The sequence below is a fragment of the Sus scrofa genome, chromosome 8 (assembly GCF_000003025.6).
Source record: "Sus scrofa isolate TJ Tabasco breed Duroc chromosome 8, Sscrofa11.1, whole genome shotgun sequence".
Lineage (NCBI taxonomy): Eukaryota > Metazoa > Chordata > Mammalia > Artiodactyla > Suidae > Sus > Sus scrofa.
Window position 1 is genome coordinate 110374100 of NC_010450.4, and position 21238 is coordinate 110395337.

The 21238-nt window shown below is 38.3% G+C and overlaps 2 protein-coding genes and 1 pseudogene across 5 annotated transcripts in view; 1 reads left to right on the plus strand and 2 right to left on the minus strand.

Annotated features, from left to right (window-relative positions):
* LOC100514667 lies at positions 1046-5017 on the minus strand (annotated as a pseudogene).
* Positions 3718-20091, plus strand: TIFA (TRAF interacting protein with forkhead associated domain). Of its 2 annotated transcripts, XM_013978948.2 has the most exons (3): positions 3718-4208; positions 5024-5069; positions 10202-20091. In XM_013978948.2, exon 3 carries the CDS (start codon positions 10226-10228, stop codon positions 10778-10780), a length of 555 nt encoding a protein of 184 aa, XP_013834402.1. In that variant the 5' UTR covers positions 3718-4208; positions 5024-5069; positions 10202-10225; the 3' UTR covers positions 10781-20091. The 2 variants fall into 2 exon arrangements, with proteins under 2 accessions (XP_013834402.1, XP_013834401.1); XM_013978947.2 differs by lacking the exon at positions 5024-5069 and having other exon boundaries at positions 3723-4208.
* The window catches only part of AP1AR (adaptor related protein complex 1 associated regulatory protein), a 34404-nt gene continuing 25211 nt past the window's right edge, over positions 12046-21238 (minus strand). The window contains exons 7-10 of one of the 3 annotated variants that reach the window (XM_003482454.4): positions 18778-18836; positions 17749-17822; positions 16740-16868; positions 12046-14522 (exon numbers count right to left, since the gene is read on the minus strand). In XM_003482454.4, the coding sequence (XP_003482502.1) occupies positions 14257-14522; positions 16740-16868; positions 17749-17822; positions 18778-18836 (528 nt within the window). In that variant the 3' untranslated portion in view covers positions 12046-14256. The remainder of the gene's footprint in view (positions 14523-16739; positions 16869-17748; positions 17823-18777; positions 18837-21238) is intronic. The other 2 variants (XM_003129244.5, XM_013978945.2) reach the window with 2 other exon arrangements.

A 21238-nucleotide genomic window follows, 5' to 3' on the forward strand; every position in this document is an offset into this window, starting at 1 on the left:
TCCGCCCACTTTTTTTTTCTTTGTTTGTTTTTTGTCTTTTCTACGGCCACTCCCGTGGCATAGGGAGATTCCCAGGCTAGCGGTCTAATTGGAGCTGTAGCCACCGGCCTACACCATGGCCACAGCAACGTGGGGTCCGAGCTGCATCTTCAGCCTACGCCACAGCTCATGGCAACGCCAGATCCTTACCCCACTGAGCAAGGCCAGGGATTGAACACGCAACCTCATGGTGCCTAGTGGGATTCGTTAACCACTGAGCCATGACAGGAACTCCTCTGCCCACTTTTTCAAGTTGGATTTTTTAATGTTAATGTATTCTAGTGAATTCTTTGTGTATATTGGATATAAACTCCACATCAGATAGATCATTTGCAAATATCTTCTCTCATTCAGTCTGTTTCTCTTTTGTTTTGTGATGGTTTCCTACACTGTGTAAAAGCTATTTAGTTTGATATACTTCCCATTTGTTTACTTTTGCTATTGTTGGCCTTGCTTGAGGAGACCGGCCCCTTCAGAATAATGCTAAGACCAGTGTCAAAGCGTGTATTACCTATGTTTTCTTCCAGGAGTTTTATGGTTTCAGGTCTTATATTTAAGTCCTTAATCCATTCTGAGTTTATTTATTTACTTATTTTTTGTCTTTTTTTGCCATTTCTTGGGCTGATTCCCACGGCATATGGAGGTTCCCGGGCTAGCGGTCTAATCGGAGCCATAGCCACCGGCCTACGCCACAGCCACAGCAACGAGGGATCCGAGCTGCGTCTGCAACCTACACCACAGCTCACGGCAATGCTGGATTGTCAATCTACTGAGCAAGGGCAGGGACTGAACCTGCAACTTCATGGTTCCTAGTCGGATTCGTTAACCACTGCGCCACGATGGGAACTTCCGTTCTGAGTTTATTTTTGATAAAATAAAATTTATCACTTTATTTTAAAGTGATCTAGTTTCATTCTTTTGCCTATAGCGGTCTAGTTTTCCATCAAAATTTATTAAGGAAACTCTTTCTCCATCACATATTTTTTTTTAGTTTAAATGCATTTTATTTTAGACCACTTACATGACATTTTTTTTCCCTCTCAAAACCAATGCCCCTGCTCAAACAAAACAAAAAACCGAAAAACAAAATCAATGTCAAAATAACCAACTCAAGATTCCATCAGTCCCATTTGTCTACGTCCTGGTGTTGTGTGGATGAAACACAGCAGCCAGCCAGTTATGACGATAGGTGATAGATCCAAAGTAACAGCCAAATTTGCTAACAGTTTTCCATTTCTAAGCCATCCTTAAAGAAAATCATACATGGAATCACTCTATTCTCATGGTAGTCCCACCAAGCAGCCATGCCATCTGGATGCATGTTTTCACCAATAACACATGGATCATTTTGTGAAATTAGCAAGGATGTGCTTGATTTGTTCTGTGGCTCCAGTCATAAAAGGTTTTACTCTTTCTGGCCTCTGTTCTTTATGTTTTCCTTTGATTGACTTCATGTAATCTTTGATGTATTTCTCGCAGGCTTCTTTTGTGAAGCTGGTTTCCTGCAAGTGATGGTTCTTGACAATATCAACACCCGTGATTACTGTGCTTTCCGGTACCTTCACCCTTGGGCCCTTCAGTGGAGGCATTTCTACCAATGATGGAGTCATCAGTGTTACCCTCTGTCCTACTGACCGTCATCCCCTCCACCTCCAACACAGCCCAACTGTGATCTCCTGGATTTTGTAGATGTCAGAGAGCATCTCATCATGGCTTATGAGGTTCTGGTAGATGATCAAGATGGCAGCTGGAGGGAGATGACAGCAGTGCTAGGTTAGCAGGAACTTGGAGCAAACTCCATGCAGCCTAAGCAGTGCTGGGGGAGGGGAAGGAGGAAGCCCATTGTATATTCTTGCTTCCTTTGTCTAGATTAATTGACCATAAGTGCCATGGGTTTATTTCTGCACTCTGCTATGCCATTGATCTATGTGTGGGGTTTTTTTTGTGTGTGTGCTAGTACCATACTCTTTTGATTACCATAGACTTTTAGTATAGTTTGAAATCAGGAGAATTAGCCACTACCAACTGTCTCCTCAAACCTTTAAGAACAGAAACTTTTCAAGTGTGCACTCTTGGCTGTTGCTCAACTCCCATTAGCCATTTTCAGTTTTAAGGCCCATTATTTTTCACCAGTTCTCAGGGGGAGAAAATCATTACTGAGATTTGATTCTGATCTGGAATTGAAGGTTTATTCAAAGTCTCATTTTGGGACATTAAGTCAATCAGGTAAGTCATCTTCAAGGAAACAGTAAAATGGAATAATGTTCAGCATCATGAATTTTAGCTGTTGTTGCATTTTCTCTATTAATGTTATTAATGACACCTACTTAGTCGTTTGCAGTTTATAAAGCAGTTTCACATCTCATTTAATTTTAAAGGTCAGATATCAGAAACTCAAATTCTGATATTATTTTATAGTAAGAATTTATTGCTGTGCTCAACTTGCATGTCTTTTTCTTTTTTTTAAACTTCCACGCCTGCAGCACATGGAAGTTCCCAGGCTAGAGGTCCAGTCCAAGCTGCCGCTGCCCTTCCTAAGCCACAGCCATAGCAATGCCGGATACTTAACCCACTGAGCGAGGCCAGAGATGGAACCTGTCTCCTCACGGATCCTAGGCATGTTCGTTAATCAGGGACCACGAAGTGAACTCCTCAAATTGCACATCTTATCTTCCACCTGCTCTAATGTTCCCCTGAAAAAAGATCCTGTGGCTATCGCTCAGAGAAGAAATAACAAGTGTTGATGATTAACGACCAAAATTATAGCCTTAGAAGAATCTGCCTGAGATAGGGGCACACTTCCTTCCTCATGCTTATGGTTCTTGACTATATCTAACTCTGAGAGTTCAATACTTAACCCTTCCTCACAACTCTTTATCAGGTGGTAAAGCAGCAAGCGTCACTGTCATTTTATTGCCAGTGAAACAGACCCATAAACAAGCACTCTTGAAGTCAAGGACAGAACCCAGACAAATGATTGGCTTCCATCAGACATTTACCAGAATTGGTAGGTGGTTTCCCAAGCCTTGAATTAAGTAGGCCAGTGTGACCTCATAATGGCAAGCTTTGTTCTCCCACCGCTGCTTCAATCCTTTTTCTCCTCCCACCGTTTCCCGTGACACAAAGTACCAGTCCTTACTTTTGGAACCCGAGACTCTGGATGTTGAGTGAGGAGTCCCTTAAAATGAATGGAGAGAGAGGAAGTGCCTGGACTGGTCGCCCGGATGTACGGTGAGGACACCAGGGGCAGCAGGAGGCCAATGACCTTTGGCGCAAGTTGAGATCCTGTTCCTCGCCCCGAAACTTAACCACTCTCTGGGCTTCCGTTCACTCCTTTATGAGGGAGACCTACTCTCCCGACTGTGAGGATTAGATAAGAATAATGTGTGCCACGCACATGGCTTGCTTGGTAGGTTAATTCAACTCCGCACTTCTCCTCACCCTGGTCCCAGGCTAACCCTTGCAGTGTGTGATGTGGGGAAGTCTGAATGTCAAAGTGATTCCCTTCCCTTTTCAAAATCCAGCTCGCAAGTCGCACCCTCTTTGGAGGGGCCCTTGTTTTGGGGGTGGGGGTGGGGGCGCGTGGGGCCCCGGTGGGTTTACCGCGCATCGCACCCGGTCTGGAGGCTGGGCTTCTAGTCTGAAAGGGCGGCCGCGGACGTGACCATCTGGCGGGAAAGGGGCGGGGGCCGGGCGGAGTCTGAAAACGGCACTTTCGGTCTTCATAAGGGCTCGGAGGAGGGGGTGCGCTCGGCCTGCCAGTGGAAGGAGTTGCCGCGCGCGCGAGAGGGTCTGGACCCCGCAGTCTCCCGGGCGCCCGCTGGGTTGCGTCTGCGCCCCTCTTTCCCCGCTCGGCCCTGTCCCCCCGCTTGGGCTCACACCTGCTTCCCCCACCTCCACCTCAGAAGCCACGGCTCAGCCCGCCGGCAACTTGCGGTCCGTAGTCCAGTGCGGACACGAGGCGGTGAGCCGTGTCCATCCCGGATCCGAGGGCCTCCGCCAGATCAAGTCCCTTAACCTCGTGCCGAGCCCGGGAAAGCGAAGAGGAAATTTACGGACTCTAGGACCCCAAGGTACCTGCCAGGAGGGACTCCGCCAGATCACGTCCCATAACCTCGTGCCGAGCCCGGGAAAGCGAAGAGGAAATTTACGGACTCTGGGACCCCAAGGTACCTGCCAGGTGGAGGTCTGAGGGGTGAAGTGGGGCCTGTGTCTTTTCTGTTTATCACGGGAGAGGGAACCATTGTCTAGGAGTCTTCCGGGCCGTTGTGTAGAAAGTCATCACCTGCTCCTCTTGCAGGCTCAGCTACCGGCAGACGCTCTAGCAATTTACTGCGAGCTCCCAGCTTCCCAAAATAGATGTTTATAAATGGAGCGGGGGAACTATTGGAGATGGGGTGTGTTTTCCTTGTACTTTTCTGTGCTTTGCAAAGGTTTTGTTTTGTTTTGTTTTCCTAACCAGTAAAAAGAATTCCATTTAAGAAGCGTAGGTCATAGAGGGGTTGCGTGTAGACCTGCCTTCTTTGCTTCAGCCGGCTAGTTTAGGAAAATAACGCCATCCCTTGCTTTCTGAGACTTTCTCCAGCTTTCAGATTTAACGGGGGAATTTCCCAAATCTTCTAGAGCCAGAATCCGCACTGAGCCTCGCAGCGGAAGCCCGCGCAGCCACAGGGAATCGGTCTCTGCCTTTTGACTAGTTATTGGCCAATCAGGCAGAGTTGGAGAAAGGAGACATCTTCCCTGAAAAAAACCCCTGAGCTTTCCTAAGGGTTTCCTCCGGCTCCTTGTAGTTTTCATGACTCCTTTAGCGAGACCTGTAACTTCAGTAAGTATGAATTCTGCTGAATAGTTGCGTTCATGCATCTCTTTAAAGCCACGCTGCGGATGATGATCTGGTGACAGGGGTAGGGGTTGGGTTGTCGGGATCGCTGTCTTTTGCTTTGCTTCCAAGTTTCTCTTCCTTTCCTATTCTGTTCCCTTCCAGTGCCAGCAGAAGTTATTGTCGTTCATTTGTTGACACAGATATTACAGTAAGTCAGACATCATCTCAGTGTTTTACAACTTTTTGGTGTCAGAGATCATGATTTTCCATTTTGGGGATAATCTCCAACTCCATTTAGTTTCATAAAAATCAGAGTTTGATTTTGTAAAGAAAATATTTGTTAGATGTCTGAAGAGCTATTAGATGGCCTGAAATTGCAAAGGTACAGAGCATGCAGTGAAAAGTCTCTTGTCCACCCCCAACCCATTTCCCTCTGCAGAAGTAACCCTTACCGCTACATAAGCTCATTGTTCTTGTTTCTTTGATAACTTTAGCCAAACATTTGAAAAAGCTGCTTTTGAGCACCTACACACTAGTGACTTTTAATTTATTTTTTGCCTTTTGCCTTTTTAGGGCCGCACCTGCGGCATATGGAGGTTCCCAGGCTAGGGGTCCAGTCCCAGCTACAGCTGCCACCTATTCCAGAGCCACAGCAACACCAGATCGGAGCTGTGTCTGCGAACTACAACCACAGCTCAGGGCAACGCCACTGAGCAAGGCCAGGGATTGAACCCACAACCTCATGGTTCCTAGTTGGATTCGTTTCCGCTGAGCCAGGATAGGAACTCCGTGTTTGTTTTTTGTTGTCACTAGTAACTTTTAAAATAAAGATCCACCAATTTTATTATTTTATTTATTTATTTTTTTAATTTTGTTAGTTTCTGACTTTTCTGTTTTCCTACTGTCCACTCTGAAAATGTCAGAGATTTAGGCCACTTTGTAGAGGGAACTTGCAGCTCTGGAGATTAGTGAATAGGTTAGTTTCTAAGTTCCTCGAAGTCAGAGACCATAATTTACTCGACTTCAGGGCTAACAACCTACCAGAATTATTAGTGACATACAGCATCCACACACCCAGGTTTAAGAATAACTGGTAACTTGTGGGAACCTGGTGCTTCATAGATTCTTGCTCTTATAGAGGAGGCAGAAATAGTGTATTTTCATCCCCAACACTAGATGCTAGCTTGGTGTCTTGCTGGTTCTAGTGCACACACCTCTGTGGACCTCTTCTCTACAGGTTATCTGCTATAGTTTGTGAAGTAACTGGTAATAGGAAGTAATGTTTGTAGTGGGCAAGAGAGAGGGTGCATTTCTGTTCTGTTTGAATCCTGCCTTGGACACTGGCTCTGTGAGCTGGACTACTTAGCTAAACCCTCTGAGACTCATCTCCCTCATCTGTGAAGTGGTGATTCTTAGGATTGTTTTGAAAATTAGATAAGACAATATGTATAAAAGTCTAGCACGGTGCCTGGCGCATGAAAGCATACAGTAAGTAATAGCCTTTCTTACTGTCAGGCTTGCTAATTGTTTCATACTGGAGGTGAGTGCACTTGATGGCTCAGTGTTAGGTAACTTACAAGAAGGGTTTGATTCCTTGCTCATATTACAAGTCTTTTATGGCTCTGTCTTTGGCCCTTCCCTCCAGGACCCATGCTGAGCTGCTCCTTTTGGGGACTGCTGATGTGGGACAGAAAGAACAAAGGCACATATACCCACACAGTGGTTTTTAAGACTTATGCTTGGAAATAAGCTTCCGTGTAACTTCCATTCACATTTCATTGATACGGTTGTTAGTGGAGTGGGAAAAACCCATTAAAGGGGCAGAGCCAATAGACGTAGGCCTGGTAATGAGGGGCAGCAGTACTGGACAGTAATATAGTCTACCTCCATGTTTGTTGGAGGGTCACAATTGTGAACCCAGAGATTCATCAAATGCTGAGAATTGATTCAGCCCAAGACACTCATAGCCACTGGTTTACAAATCAGAATGCAAATTTTTTCCTTTGCGGTGGATAATACATCTCCCTGGGTTCTAGGCAAAATTTTCTTGAGGGTGGGTTTGCTAAAAAAGACTGAATTCTAAGCTACTAGAACAAAAGTAGTGTTAGCAAAAGACAACATCCAGAATACACCATGTTTTAAAACTCAGCTCTCCTTTTGGAAATGTCGTCTGAAGTCCAGGAATGAATTAGGGTGATAGCAGTGTATCCTAGACAAGGCAGAGATCATGACAGATTCTTGCTCTTTCTTTTTAGGCGCTGTATGTCTTAACAGCTATTTCCTTATCAACCACTAATTGCATCATCTGATGATTTGTTGTACTTATTTTCTTTTAAACTGTCCGCTTCTTGAATAATGACTTATTATCATAATTAAAGTATCTGCAAATCACAGTGTAGGATAGATTAACCAATTTTACCCATTGTATGTTAATTCTTGCTGCCTTTTGGGTTATTATTATTATTTCTTTTTGCCACCCCTGCACCTACCAGGCCAGGGATCAGATCCCAGCCACAGCCTAGAACTAAGCTGCAGCTGTGGCAACACCAGATCCTTAACCCACTGTGCCAGGACAGGGATTGAACCCTCATGCTAGTGCTTTCAAGATACTGCTGATCCCGTTGCATCACAGCAGGGGCTCCTGTCTTTGGTTTTAATTTTTACCACATTTGCCCCAAGATTTTGACTGTTCCTCTCTTTTTCTGCTTATACCTGGACATTTTTTGTCTGCCTGGGTAAGGCAATCTGATATAATAATGTCCGAAAAGAATCTGTTGCGGAAGTAATTTTTTTCTTTTTATGGCCACACTTGTAGCACATGGAAGTTCCTGGGCTAGGGGTTGAATCAGAGCTGCAGCTGCCAGCCTCCACCACAGCCACACCAGATCTGAGCTGCAGGAATGCTGGGTCCTTAACCCACTGAGTGAGGCCAGGGATCAAACGCACATACTCATAGACACCATGTTGGGTTCTTAACCCACTGAGCCACAATGGGAACTCCAAACAGAATGCCTTATTTTATTTTTATTGGCCATGCCCACGACATGTGGGAAGTTCCCCAGGCCAGGGATTGAACCCGTACTGCAACAGTGACAACAATGGATCCTTAACCACTAGGCCAGAAGAGAACTATGAAAGTAAATTTAAAATTAAAGATATATTTCCAAGTCAGTAAAAAAGAAATTTTGCTGAGTTATGTCATTTGTTGAGTAACTGAATAAATTGAGTTGATTTTTAGCAGCACAACTTTTCAAAACAGAAGAAAAGATTGTATTTTAAAAGTAAATAGCAAGCATAGAAAGAAAAGGAAAACATTCTTTTCCTTTATAACCAGTATAATTTTGATACTAATATCTAATATAGATGGCAAACAAAAAACAGTAAAACTACCAATCTTCACTTAAGGCTATTGCTCCTCAAACTCCACTATAAATACTATACAGTATTTAAGGAATGCAGGGAGCATTCAGCAACATCTAAATTTTGGTATAATTTACCATCACACTAGATTAAAGGCATTATATACAGCTGCTCAAGATTGAGGTGTATTTATATATAGATATGGAAAAAAATCATCCATTTGTATTAATTGAAAAATGCAAGGTCTAGAACTAAAGACAGTATGTTCTTTATTTGTGTAAGGAATTTTTTTTTCTCTGTGTGTAGAAATGTCTACCTTTGAGCACATAGTTAAGCTTCTGTAAAGAAGACTTCAGTGAGGATAAAAGCAACTTTTCCAGTGGCTGACTTGAGAAGAGTCAAAAAAGGATTAGGGTGGAGGGAAGATAAGTTAAAAAAGATCCTTTCTTAACGTTTGAATTTTAAAATAATGTGCATGTAATTACTTTAAAATAAATTCATTTTGAAGTTCCTGTAGTGGCACAGCGGAAATGGATTTGACTGGTATCCATGAGGATGCAGGTTCAATCCCTGGCCTTGCTCAGTGGATGGGGGATCCGTCATTGCCCTGAGCTATGGTGTAGGTCACAGATGTGGTTGGGATCCCACATTGCTGTGGCTGCGGTGTAGGCCAGTGGCTACAGCTCTGATTTGATCTCTAGCCTGGGAATTTCCATACGTCATAGGTGTGGCCCTAAAAAAAGAAAAATTTCATTTTAAGGTGGGAGTTTTGTGTCAAATTAACTTCTCATATATTTTAGTAATTGTTTTTTCTGTCCTGTTTTACCACTTAAAGTTCTCCACTGATTATTAAAGGCACATAGAGTGAGGTGGAGGTGGAGGGCACCATGGGGTCATACATGCTAGAGGGTTGTGGTTCATAGCAGTTGGATTGTGCTGTTTGTGGTTAATGATGGTTTGTTTGTCCAGTCATTAGGAACCAATGACAAAAATAAATAATTCTGGAACAAGTACAGGCTATGATATTTAGAACTACCTTGTGGAGATTTTTTAAAAAATAAAAAGTATGGGAGTTCCCGTGGTGGCACAGTGGTTAACAAGTCCGACTAGGAATCATGAGGTTGCGGGTTCGATCCCTGGCCTTGCTCAGTGGGTTAAGGATCTGGCGTTGCCGTGAGCTGTGGTGTAGGTTACAGACATGGCTCTGATCCTGCGTTGCTGGCCCATGGCTACAGCTGCGATTAGACCCCTAGCCTGGAAGCCTCCATATGCCGTGGGAACGGCCCTAGAATAGGCAAAAAGACAAAAAAAAAAAAAAGTATGTAATGTCTACATTTTAAAATTATAGAATAAAGTAAACTTTTAAAGCATTTACTATTTTAACCCTTTTATCTGCTAGAAATCTAAGGATATAAAGGATAAATGTTGCAATTATTTGAGTATAATTTTTAAATGTCTTTAATCAGACATTCTGTAATTCATAATACATCAAATTATAATTAAGTTAATAAACTGTAGGGTTTCTTTATTTGTATATCCTCTAAGAATATTCAAGCCAAAAGGATTTTTTATTGCTAATTCTTTTTATTATTTATTTATTTATGTATTTTTGAATTCTCTTTTTAAAGTATAGCTGTCATTTTTTTTGCCCGGGCCAGAGTCACTCTATTTAAATGAGAAAGGAATGGAAGTTTCTCTATGCTCCCCTCAAATCACTTTATCAGTAATCATTCCTTGTTATTGTCCAGATTATATCAAATTAGAAATGAAAAATAGAAAGGAAAAAGTCACACACCAGTTTCTTATGGGGGCTTGGTATAAGATTTCGTGAATCTCCTAGTTCATTGAAAGGATTCTAGTTGTTGTTTTCTGAAGTCTAAGTGTTAATCACCTATGAGTATTTTCATGAAAATATTAGACTCAAAGATCTCAGTGCCTGACATATGGAACTGAACTAATGTGCTGATTTGATTGTTGCAGGCAGGTCTGATTCTGGTGCACATCATGTCCAGTTTTGAAGATGCTGACACAGAAGAGACATTAACTTGTCTCCAGATGACTGTTTACCATCCAGGCCACCAGCAAAATGGAATATTCCAATCAAGAAGGTTTTTTAGCCGAGAGAAACTCCCTTCCAGCGAAGTGGTAAAATTTGGCCGAAATTCCATCTGTCAGTATACCTTTCAGGACAAACATGCTTCTCGAGTTCAGTTTTCTCTGCACCTATTTAAAAAGTTTGATAGCTCAGTTCTCTCTTTTGAGATTAAAAATATGAGTAAGAAGACCAGTCTGATTGTGGACAACCAGGAATTGGGCTACCTAAATAAAATGGACCTGCCCCCTAAGTGCATGGTTAGGTTTGGTGACTATCAGTTCCTGATAGAGAAGGAAGATGGAGAGTCATTAGAATTCTTTGAGATTCAGTTTATTTTATCTACAAGATCGCTCTTGCAAGAAAACAACTGGCTACCACAGAAGCCCATACCTGAGTGTGGCAACTATTTATCCTGTTCCACCCAAGGCAATTCTCCTATAGAAATGGGTGAAAATGAATGGTGACCACAGAGGGCTAAGAGAATCATGAAGGACCAACTCTGTAGACACTCTACAGACAATCCACTTATTAAAAGAGTTTCTGAGTGCGGTATATTACTGTCATTTGCTGTGTTGCCAACTTTGAGATCTGGTGTTATGTGAAGTCTGTAAATTGCGTTAGTCATTGATTTAGTCACCTGCTGCATTGCTGGATATATGAAGAAATTACTATAATTGTGTATCTGTGAGCATTAATGTATGAAAAGCAACCTTCATGATGAAGGAATAGTGTTCTCAAAATAAGGTTATTTTCTTTTTATGCCCAATTTTGGTCCCATGTTTTATACTGCTTCACTTTGATTTATAAGTTACCATCTCTTGGTTTGGTCATATTATTTCACAGCAGCCATTTGTTCCTAGGTCAAGGTTACAAGCATGTTATTACAGGTGAGGTAACTTGTTGTTACTTGTCATACCAGAGTACTGGAACAAAAAGCATAATGTGTTTTGGTGTCTGTGTGTCATTGTGGTTTTATAGTAAGACTTCTTTGTGCAATAATACCTTAATTTTTGTTTTTTTCTCTATAGAATTAGTGTTTATTCCCAAGAATAGTTTTCCTTTTCTATATTCAGCATCTAAAACCAATACTTTAAACATTGTTAATAAACTATGATGTTAAATTTAAAATTTTCATATTTCTTACCAGTTTTTTATTGTACTACATATTTTTAAATTCCATGAATTCAAATTTGAATAGATCCATGTACACAATAGAGTCAAAGTTTAATTCTCTAACCATTTTCTCTGAAACTCTTTCAGAGGTTGTGGCTGGATTCAGAAACATCCACTGATGCCCTTGAGACACATTCTTCATTTGTTCTTCACTCCACATGGTGGCATAAGTTGTACATGTTATTGATCAGCCAAAGAAAACCTTATTTCTCAATTCCAGTGCAAGGGGAGGCTCAGCTTGAGTCAGGTGCCCACCCTTCCCCCAGTCAGCTCTCCGCAATGAATGTTAAATGATGGCTGCTGAACTCGGTGACCCTGTGGATAGGATAAAGCATTTTCTCAAAAGAATGGCCACAGTGGAGTGGGACTGAGGGCAAACAAAACATTGGTGTTTGATACAAAGCACCACGGCTGAGTTGTGAACCTTTCAATTCACCTCTTTCGGACTCATCTGTGCCATGAAATTGATTTGGGGTGGAGGTGGGGCTCTTTAAGTAGATGCATGTATTAATTGGTGCTAGTGTTAGTCATAGTTTTTCTCTCTCTAGCTCTCTCACTTTTTTTTTTTTTTTTTTTTTTTACGCCACACTTGTGGCCAGAGGAAGTTCCTGGGCCAGGGATTAATCCCTGCTGCACAGCAGCGACCGGAGCCATTGCAGTGACAACACTGGATCCTTAACCTGCTCTGCCACAAGATAACTCCCTAGTCAGTCTCTTCTTGACCCTGCGACCTGGTGACAAGGGGGTGCTTTCCAATGGTGGAATCTCATATGCCATATGACCATATCCTAGGAGATTGTGTCCCTACTATCTACTGCACTGACTTAGCTAAAGAAGCATTACTTTTAGGCACTAACATGAGGGTAGTATTTGTTTTAATATGCTTTGAAGAAAGATTGGCTATAATCTTACTACCAGGAGATAACAATTATTAATATTTTTTGTGTTATGTATTTGGTAGCTGCTTCCATGTTATCTCATGGCTCTTTTTACTTTTTCAGTTCTGACACTTATTTCCTTATAATGACTGTTATCCAAGCAACCATTTTCAAGTGTAGTTTCAACCTGCTTTACTAATTCTGTTCTTTTTGTCTTCACAGCAGATTTTAAAAAATAATCATTTTATAAGTCAGGAGTCAAAATTATTGCATGTTTGTGGAATAAAACTAGTAACAAATAACTTACTATTTTTAAATGTAAAAATGTGTTTATTCACAATCTTTGAGAACCATTCCTTCAAAAAGTTCTTTATGAACAAAATGCCAAGAAAAATTACAATAGTAGCTTATGCCAAACCAAAAATATACATCTGATGTATATAAACTTTAAAAAGCATAACACAGGCAATGTGAATATAGATTCTTTAAAATATTTCCAATGACATAGCTACAACTTAAATTAAGATAGACATAAATAACAGCGTTACCTAATATATTTACATATTTAAAGTGTCATTTATTTCTATCAGATAAAAAAGGAGACAAAACTACAGATGTCATTGCCTAGCAATTCAAATATTGAAAGGGCCACATGATTTTTTTTTTTTAAAGTACAGCAAAAACTTTAACTTACTATTTATATCTGGACCTTCCTATATTTTTGAGAACATGCACTAGAAAAAGAAAAACACTAAGGAAAAATGGAAAAAGTTTGCTTGCTAAAATCATATTCAATCCTCAGCAAAATCAAGACAAGCAATTAGGGAGTGTCTTATATCCTTGGCCTTTTAGGTTGATACATAAACTTTAGAGGAAAGATAATTGTGTATCATAAAATGCAATTACATATATTGAGTTACTTAATTATATCCCATTAAAGTACCTCGTTTTACAAGGCAAAGGAAAGCTTAATAAAATCAATGGATCCTTTCATACCAGAATGGATTTTATTTTTATATACTTTAAAATACCCGTATTACATATTTTAGGTTTTCCTTCCTTAATAAATCGTGCACAGAGCATATGTTCTGTGTGAAATCTTTCCAAGGCCATTCATTGGAAATATAGAATTTTTAAAAATGACACCTAGAAATTTAACATATCAGTTAACTTAAAGTCCATATTCATTTATAATGGCATGTAAAAGGATGTGAAAAACCTAAGTATATATATTTTCTTAAATATTAAACTTCTGGTTACCAACTTTAAGAGTCCAAACTTTGAAAGCTTATTTTAACATAACATACCCTTTTTCAGAGTCAGCATTATTATACCAGGATATGCAGTAAGTGTAGAAAGAAACTGGTATTGCAGCTTTCCTTAGGATCATCTACTCAAATTAATTGTGCTTACTATTAGATAATAAAATTTAAATAAGTCATAGGAATAAATAATGCTGGAAAAGGGAACACTGTGCTAAATTTGAATCTGGCAGTCCTTCTTCATGCTCCCTTCACATCTGCTGAGAAGTAACACAAAATGCCTTGGTATTTCCACAGCTACTGAAAGAGGGCTAAGAAAGCATTCAAAGTGAAATAAAACTATTTTAAAAAGTGAAAATCTACAAATAGTAAATAGTGCTATAAAGAAAAGAGTGTAATAACATGACAGAAACATTGTTTTTGAAAAGCAGAAGGCAGATGATGAAATTGCACTTAATTCTGAAGCAATTCAGATACAGCCTATCATTTCTATTCCTTTCTAAGAAGCATTTACAACACGGTTTCTTACCTCCCCCCTTACAAAAAGGCTCAGCACAACTATTTATACATTCTAGTTGGTTTTTAACATTTGGTGATAACTGATAAACAAGTTCGTACAATTTTACCCTATCGTTTTTGTTGATCTGTGTCATATTGCTTTAGGCCAGAATCAGACAGTTCTAACACAGGATTTACAAATCCCGAATACTCGGAATTGCCATTATCATCCATTTCGGCACTAACAAAGTCATTTTCCCACTCCAGCCCATTGGAATCATCAGAGGCTGACGTAGGATTACTTCCAGTCTTCTTGCTGCTGTACTTAAGTGCTGCCCGGAGAATGTCTTCCTCTGTTTTGGACCGTTCTCTCATGGGTAGCATTCTATTCATTCCTATTATTTGGGCAGAATCATTAGAAATCTCAGTGAAGATTAAAAAACTATGTTAAAAAGACTTAAATATCAGACTTGACTTGTGAATTAACTTTGAGCCAGTCCTATGTAGGTCTTTTTAAGGGAAATGTAAGGACCTAATCTGAGAGTGAATATTACTCACCAAAGGACAGTTTTGATGCAACACTGATCATCTAATAAGGTGAAATTTCTAAAGAGCCATAAATAAAGCAGAATGGATGGCAGACTTCAACTGCTAGTAGTCTTCTATGGCCAAATCAGAGTGTCTGCCAAAGTCCTTTCTACCTAGATGACAACTTCATTTCCCAGAGATAATACCTCTAATGACAACAATACAATATATGTATTTCTAGCACTTACTAGGTTCTAGTTAACACTGTTTGCACTTGACAGATATTAACTGATATGATGCTCAACAGCTCTATGAAATTATAGGACTAAAGATATAGTAAAGTACTACCACTATCCCCCATCCTGCAGTTGAGGAAACAAGAGCAGAAAGAGGAAGAAATCTGCCCAAGGTCACACAGCTCTAGCTAACATAACAGAGTAGAGACAGAGATGTTTCTAGGGAAAACTGTTCTAGATCTAATAAAAGAAGTTAGTAAAGTGAAAGTGTCAAAAACCTTGGAAGAAAAAGACTTCATTTTGGCAGGAGGGAGGATAGAAAAGAAATGTGAATTTGCAAGTGCAGAATCAACACTAGTAACAATTAAAATCTAGGAAAAGAGATTATAAGAGAATATCCCTACACACACTGAATAATTTTGTTTTCTGAGCTTAAAGAATCAGATCCTACAATAATAATGGAAAGTTAAATCTATCACTGTTGTCTATTACTCCCCCAAAATTGCAAACTCAATCTAGCAAAGCAAGTCATCCTTATACATGCAATAAAAATATGAGCTGGATACTGATACAGTTTTATGGATCTGTATTTAATTGAATAAAACACTGTAAAGGAAGCTGGATTGTACATTACATGGTTTCTAATGGGCTCTGTCCTCTACTGAGTCTAGTTTAAAAATTCTGTTATAATGACCTGAATAATAACCTAAAAAGTCATGTTAGGTACAAATCTGATTAACGTACAGCAAGGATGACCGAATCAGAAATTAAAAGACCTAAAAAGCTTTAGATCAAATTGAACCAGATGCTAAAATAAAAATAAATTTTAAAATCTGCTGATTGGGCTCAAAACAATAACAAAACTATAGAATTGGGGAACAGTGTTTAGCCAAGAAGACTTAAGTAAATTAATGCAACTTTGGTCAAGTTATTCAAGTCCTCTGTGTATTAGTTTCTTTGTTGATAAAACAAATGGCTTAACTAAAGGATATGTAAGGCCTATTCCATCACAAAATTCTATGAAATATTTAATGCTTACTATTTTTCTTAAAGTCCTATATTCTATAATCAGTTCTTCCCTTTTAGATTACTTAGTTCTTAAAACGAAAATAAAGACTTGGGCCTTATTCAATGAAAAAGCCTTAAAAAAAAATCCATATTTAAGCCAAAATTTGAGTACATGCCATGGGTGCCACACTGTTGTACTGGGTATTTTTATATAAATTTTACTTAATCCCCATAATATTTAAAATCTCACTTGTTTCAAATATTTATTGACTGCCTATTACATGCCAAGAAGCATTTTTAGATCCCCAGTATATAACAGTGACTCTTTAAAGTAAGTTTATAGTCCCTTTTTATGATGAACAAACTGCAGCTTAGAGAGATTAAGAAACCTATCTAAAGTACTATAGCTAGAAAAACATACCAGCTAAAATCAAACTCATGTCTGTAATGGTTTTTGTATTACCAAAAAAACTAACAAATCACTTATTTATTATGAACCTTTATATATGAACCAAAAGTTAATTAAATTTTGAAGTTAGGTTGCCCACAAGGGGGCAGTAATTCTTCTTGAGTAAAATGGGTTGGATTACAAAAATCTCAAAATGATAAATAACATTTTTTTCTAAATCTCAAGAAACATTAAGAATTAAGCAACTTTCTAAACAATTTATCAACAAATAGAAATCACTAATACAGTAAGAGTCTAAGAAATTTTTTACACTGATTTTTCAAGGTCTTGCATTCATGTCAGTTCAAATAAGGTAAAATATAAGGTAGATTTCTATAAATTAACATAAATTAAAATAAAAATTTTGGGGTAAAACTGTGAATATAAAATACCTTCTTCATCTTCCCATTCTAGATCTAAAGATGTACTGTCATCATTTCCACTAGTTGATTTAGTTTTGGTCATTAAATCACAACTGCTTTCTGTATTTGGTGTCAAAACTGTGGCATCTGATGAGAGTCCTAGAATGCACATCAAATACAATTAAATGTGGTCATCTATACTCCTTAACTACAACCATTTATTTTGAAATAATTATCTCCTTTCAAATAGTCCTACTCCTTTTACCATCATAAGAAACAATTTTGATATCATTATATCAGCATGTTTCTGTTACAAACAGTATAAAGGGCTTTTTCTCCTTTCTTGGTACTTTTTTTCTCAAATTTAAATTAATTATGAACTCTTCAAATATGATGAACTCTAAGTAATATTTTAACAGTTAATTACAAAAAGAGGCAAAAACAAATAAAAAAATGATAAATGAAAAGCAGTCTATATTTTCAAAAGGAACCACTATTATGTTCACATTCCTGGGGAGCATAGGAGTTCTGACTTTTGAAACTTGGGGAAACAATTTTAATTTTATAAATCAATTTGTAATAAGTAAGATAAGTACACTTTCCTGTACTTACCCCACTCTTCTGGGAGGAGAAGAGGTAAGATCAGAGTAGAAATGGAAAAAGGAATGCTTGACTCCCTATACAGAACTATAGAAACAGCCTGAGATTTTTCTTTGCTCTCTTTTTAAAAGAAGGAAAGTGAGGAGTTCCCTGGTGGCTCAGCAGGTTAAGGATCTGGTGTTGCCACTGCTGCCACTCAGGTCACCATGTGGCGTGGGTTTGATCCCCACCCTGGGAACCTCTGCTGCCATGGGCATGGCCAAAAATAAAAAATAAAAAAAGGAAAGAGAAAATTGTACAATTAAGGACAAGTTAACTGACCTATCTGGGCAACACAAACTGAAGAGTGAAGTTCTAGAAAACCAGAGCGAGGATCTCTATCTGTTTAATGTGGCATAAAGTAACCTTAAAATATATGCAGATATTTTAAGAGACTTACTACTACTTCGGAAAACTTCATATTGTGACTTTATATTTCTCAAACAAGATTCAAAGTCATCTTCTGGTCCTGAACTGTAATAAAAGTGAATTTTAAAAAATATATTCATAATAGATACAACATAATGCATGCTTAAGTTAATAGTGGCACTTTGAAGATCTATCCCACACCAATTCATAATTACTGTAAAATTAAAATAACCTAATCAAACAGGTCTTAATCTTCTCAATGCCAGCAATAAACTGAAAATTAAGATTTTGGTTAATGTGGAAGTCAAAATTCAAAGCTTAGCCCAAAGTCTAACTTTATAATTTCTAATAATGAAGTATGAACACGGTTCTCTGAATGAGTAGAAAACACTCTTGGAAATGTGACACTGAAATGTGTCTTTTAAAAAATGATCACACATAAACTCTATTTTAAGAAAAGAAAGGGGCTAAGGAAAACTTAAAACAACCAAGGCATATACAATTTATCCAAAGGCATGTGGTGTGCTATTTCATATTCTATGTTAAAGATGTGACCACTCTTAAGAATGCAATAAAGTCAATTTAAATACATGGTCAGTTTCCAACATAAAGAAAGCAAATGTTCTTAGTGTTCTTACAAGACAGTGTCTTCAAGAAGCAATAATTTTTGGAGTTCCTGTTGTGGCTCAGTGGAAATGAACCCAACTAGTATCCATGAAGATGTGGATTTGATCCCTGGCCTTGCTCAGTGGGTTACGGTTCTGGCATTGCTGCGAGCTGTTGGTGTAGGTCGTTGGGGACCCTGCTTGGATCTGGCATTGCTGTGGCTGTGGCATAGGCCAGCAGCTGCAACTCCGATTCAGCCCCTAGACTGGGAGCATCCATATGCCACAGGGGTAACCACAAAAAGCTAAATTAAAAATAAATAAATAAAAGAAGCAATAATTTTTTTACAGAATACACACACATGAACATGTATACAAACTTTTGGAGGTGAACTGTGTTCTCTTCGGAAATGACACTTCTACCACAAAGGGAAGAAGTATGTTTCACTATTTACCTTTGATATTCTCCATTGTTTGAAGGATGGTATCGCTGCACAACTCTCTGTCTTTCTTGCTTTGGAAACATAATGCAATACAAAATCACTCTGTTATAAAATTATACTTTTAAAAACCATTCATACAATACCAAAAAGTCTTTTTTTCCTAGTATTTTTTTGGGGAAAAAAACCCACAAAAAGTTATTCTATTGATGTCTTTTTCTTTAAACTCACCATTGTTCACATTTATATCCTGTTATTTATGGGTAGAATTTTTCTCATTTTTTTTCAGTATATAATCCTTAAGTGGTTAAAATATTCAGCGTTATTAAAAATAGCTTTTAAAATATATACGGTGTTATTTCCTTATTACACCTAAGAACTTCTAATAACTGGACAGATGCGGGTCAAGGAAGGAATGGTTAAAACTGTATATGCAGTTCTTTTCTGGGTGAAATAAATAGTAATAAAACAGAAGATCTAAAAGACCTGGCTGAGTTGACTTAGAAATAATTAAAACAAAGGATTCAGAAGACTTATTAGAGTTGTAGCTCTGACAGTTATTAGCTGTGTCCCCCTCAGATCCTTTACTTTCTATTTCTTCCTGTGTAAATTACAGATGGCTGTAATATTGCCCTAGCAAACACATAGGCCTACTGTGAAAATCAAATGAATTTGCATGTATCTGTGCATCTTTGTGTGTTAGTATATGTTGTATAGACTGCTCTCTGTTCCTGTATCAGTATTTAGTCAGGAATGAAAAAACTCAAATAGAGTACGCATATGGAATGTTTTTAGTCTTTAAAAGGCAAGCACTAGAGAATTTACTATAGTGAAAAGAGTTGTCTAAATTATAACCAGAAAAATTTTATTTTTCAGTAGGTGAGTTAACTTTTATATCTCCCCACTCCTTAGACCTTACTAAAAAATACTTTTTTACTGAAAGATTTAATTCACATCTTTCTTAAATATGGCAATAGTTTTTTTTTTGTTTGTTTTGAACATAATACAACTGTAGGTTTAGTAGGAGAAAAAATTTAGTAGAAAAAAATCAATTTCGTAAGGCTGATCATCTCATAGATAAAATGAAAGTTAGATTGCATGTAGACGACAGACTTGAGTATTTCACAGATATGAGTAGACTGATACACATTACCTTTCTGAGCCTTGCCAAATGAATTCACATATGATTTCCATTTATAATTTTGAAATATGCTAAGATAAATACTGAAATAAAATTGCTAGTGTCTAAAAAATTAATTAAAAAGATACTTCGTATAATCTAATCTGCTGAAACACCAAAAAAAAAAAAAAAAAGCAAGAGATATACAGTACAAGTCATACAGAAATAACATAGAAACATGACACATGATTTTTCACTTTCTCTAAGTTACGATAATTATGTGACATAATCCATGTACTACTCCAGTTAACACTGCAGTAGAGTTCGCACAGGCAAAAGATGGAAGAATATACTAATTAGAAAACTGGCTAAGCAGGGCTTGAACCCTGGCTTTGCGATTTACTACCTGCGGGATCCTAAGCAAGTTACTTAGCATCTGTCCTTTTGGTTTCATTATCTATAAAACAGGAATTAAAAACACCACCTTTCTCTTAGGATTGTTGTGAGGATTAAATGTTTTAAGGTAAAACATGTAAATTAACCAGAATGGTTCCTGATACTTAGCCAGGGCTGCATAAATGTCTGTTATTAATAGCAGTCTGGCATTATAATGCCATATTCAAATACAGGATGGTAAGATATGATAAATCTATTGTTTTCTGACAATATGCCAAAGATTTCTCAAGACCCAAACTTTCAATCTCCCAAAGATACAAGTATAAGGATGAGAAATACACAAACATTCCTATGGGCAAAATTACCCAGCTGACCCAATTCTAGGAAGCACAAGAAAGCCTAGCAGGTTAAGAAATTGTTAAAAAGAAAAAAATAAACTCACAAAAATAACTAAAAATTACTGTGGAAATTACATTTAAAGGCTAGTTATGCAATGTTCCATCAAAGAGTATATTTATTTTTCCAAAAGAATACTGAATTTTGGAAAAGTAAATTTCATCTTTGGGATAAATAAAAATTAGCTTCTGCTATTTTATTTTATTTTATTTGTCTTTTTCTAGGGCCACACTTGCGGCACATGGAGATTCCCAGGCTAGGGGTCTCATCAGAGCTGTAGCTGCCGGCCTATACCAGAGACACAGCAATGCTGGATCCAAGCCACGTCTGCAACCTACACCACAGCTCTCAGCAACGCCAGATCCTTAACCCACTGAGCAAGGCCAGGGATCGAACCCACAACCTCATGGTTCCTAGTCGGATTCGTTAACCACTGTGCCACGATGGGAACTCCGCTTCTGCTATTTTAAAGCTAAACAGCATTCAGTGTCCAGCATATAACTTGATGTTCTTTCTAGTCATTAAAAACCAACTAATTTGCCTTTAAAATTCCTGAAAGTGTAA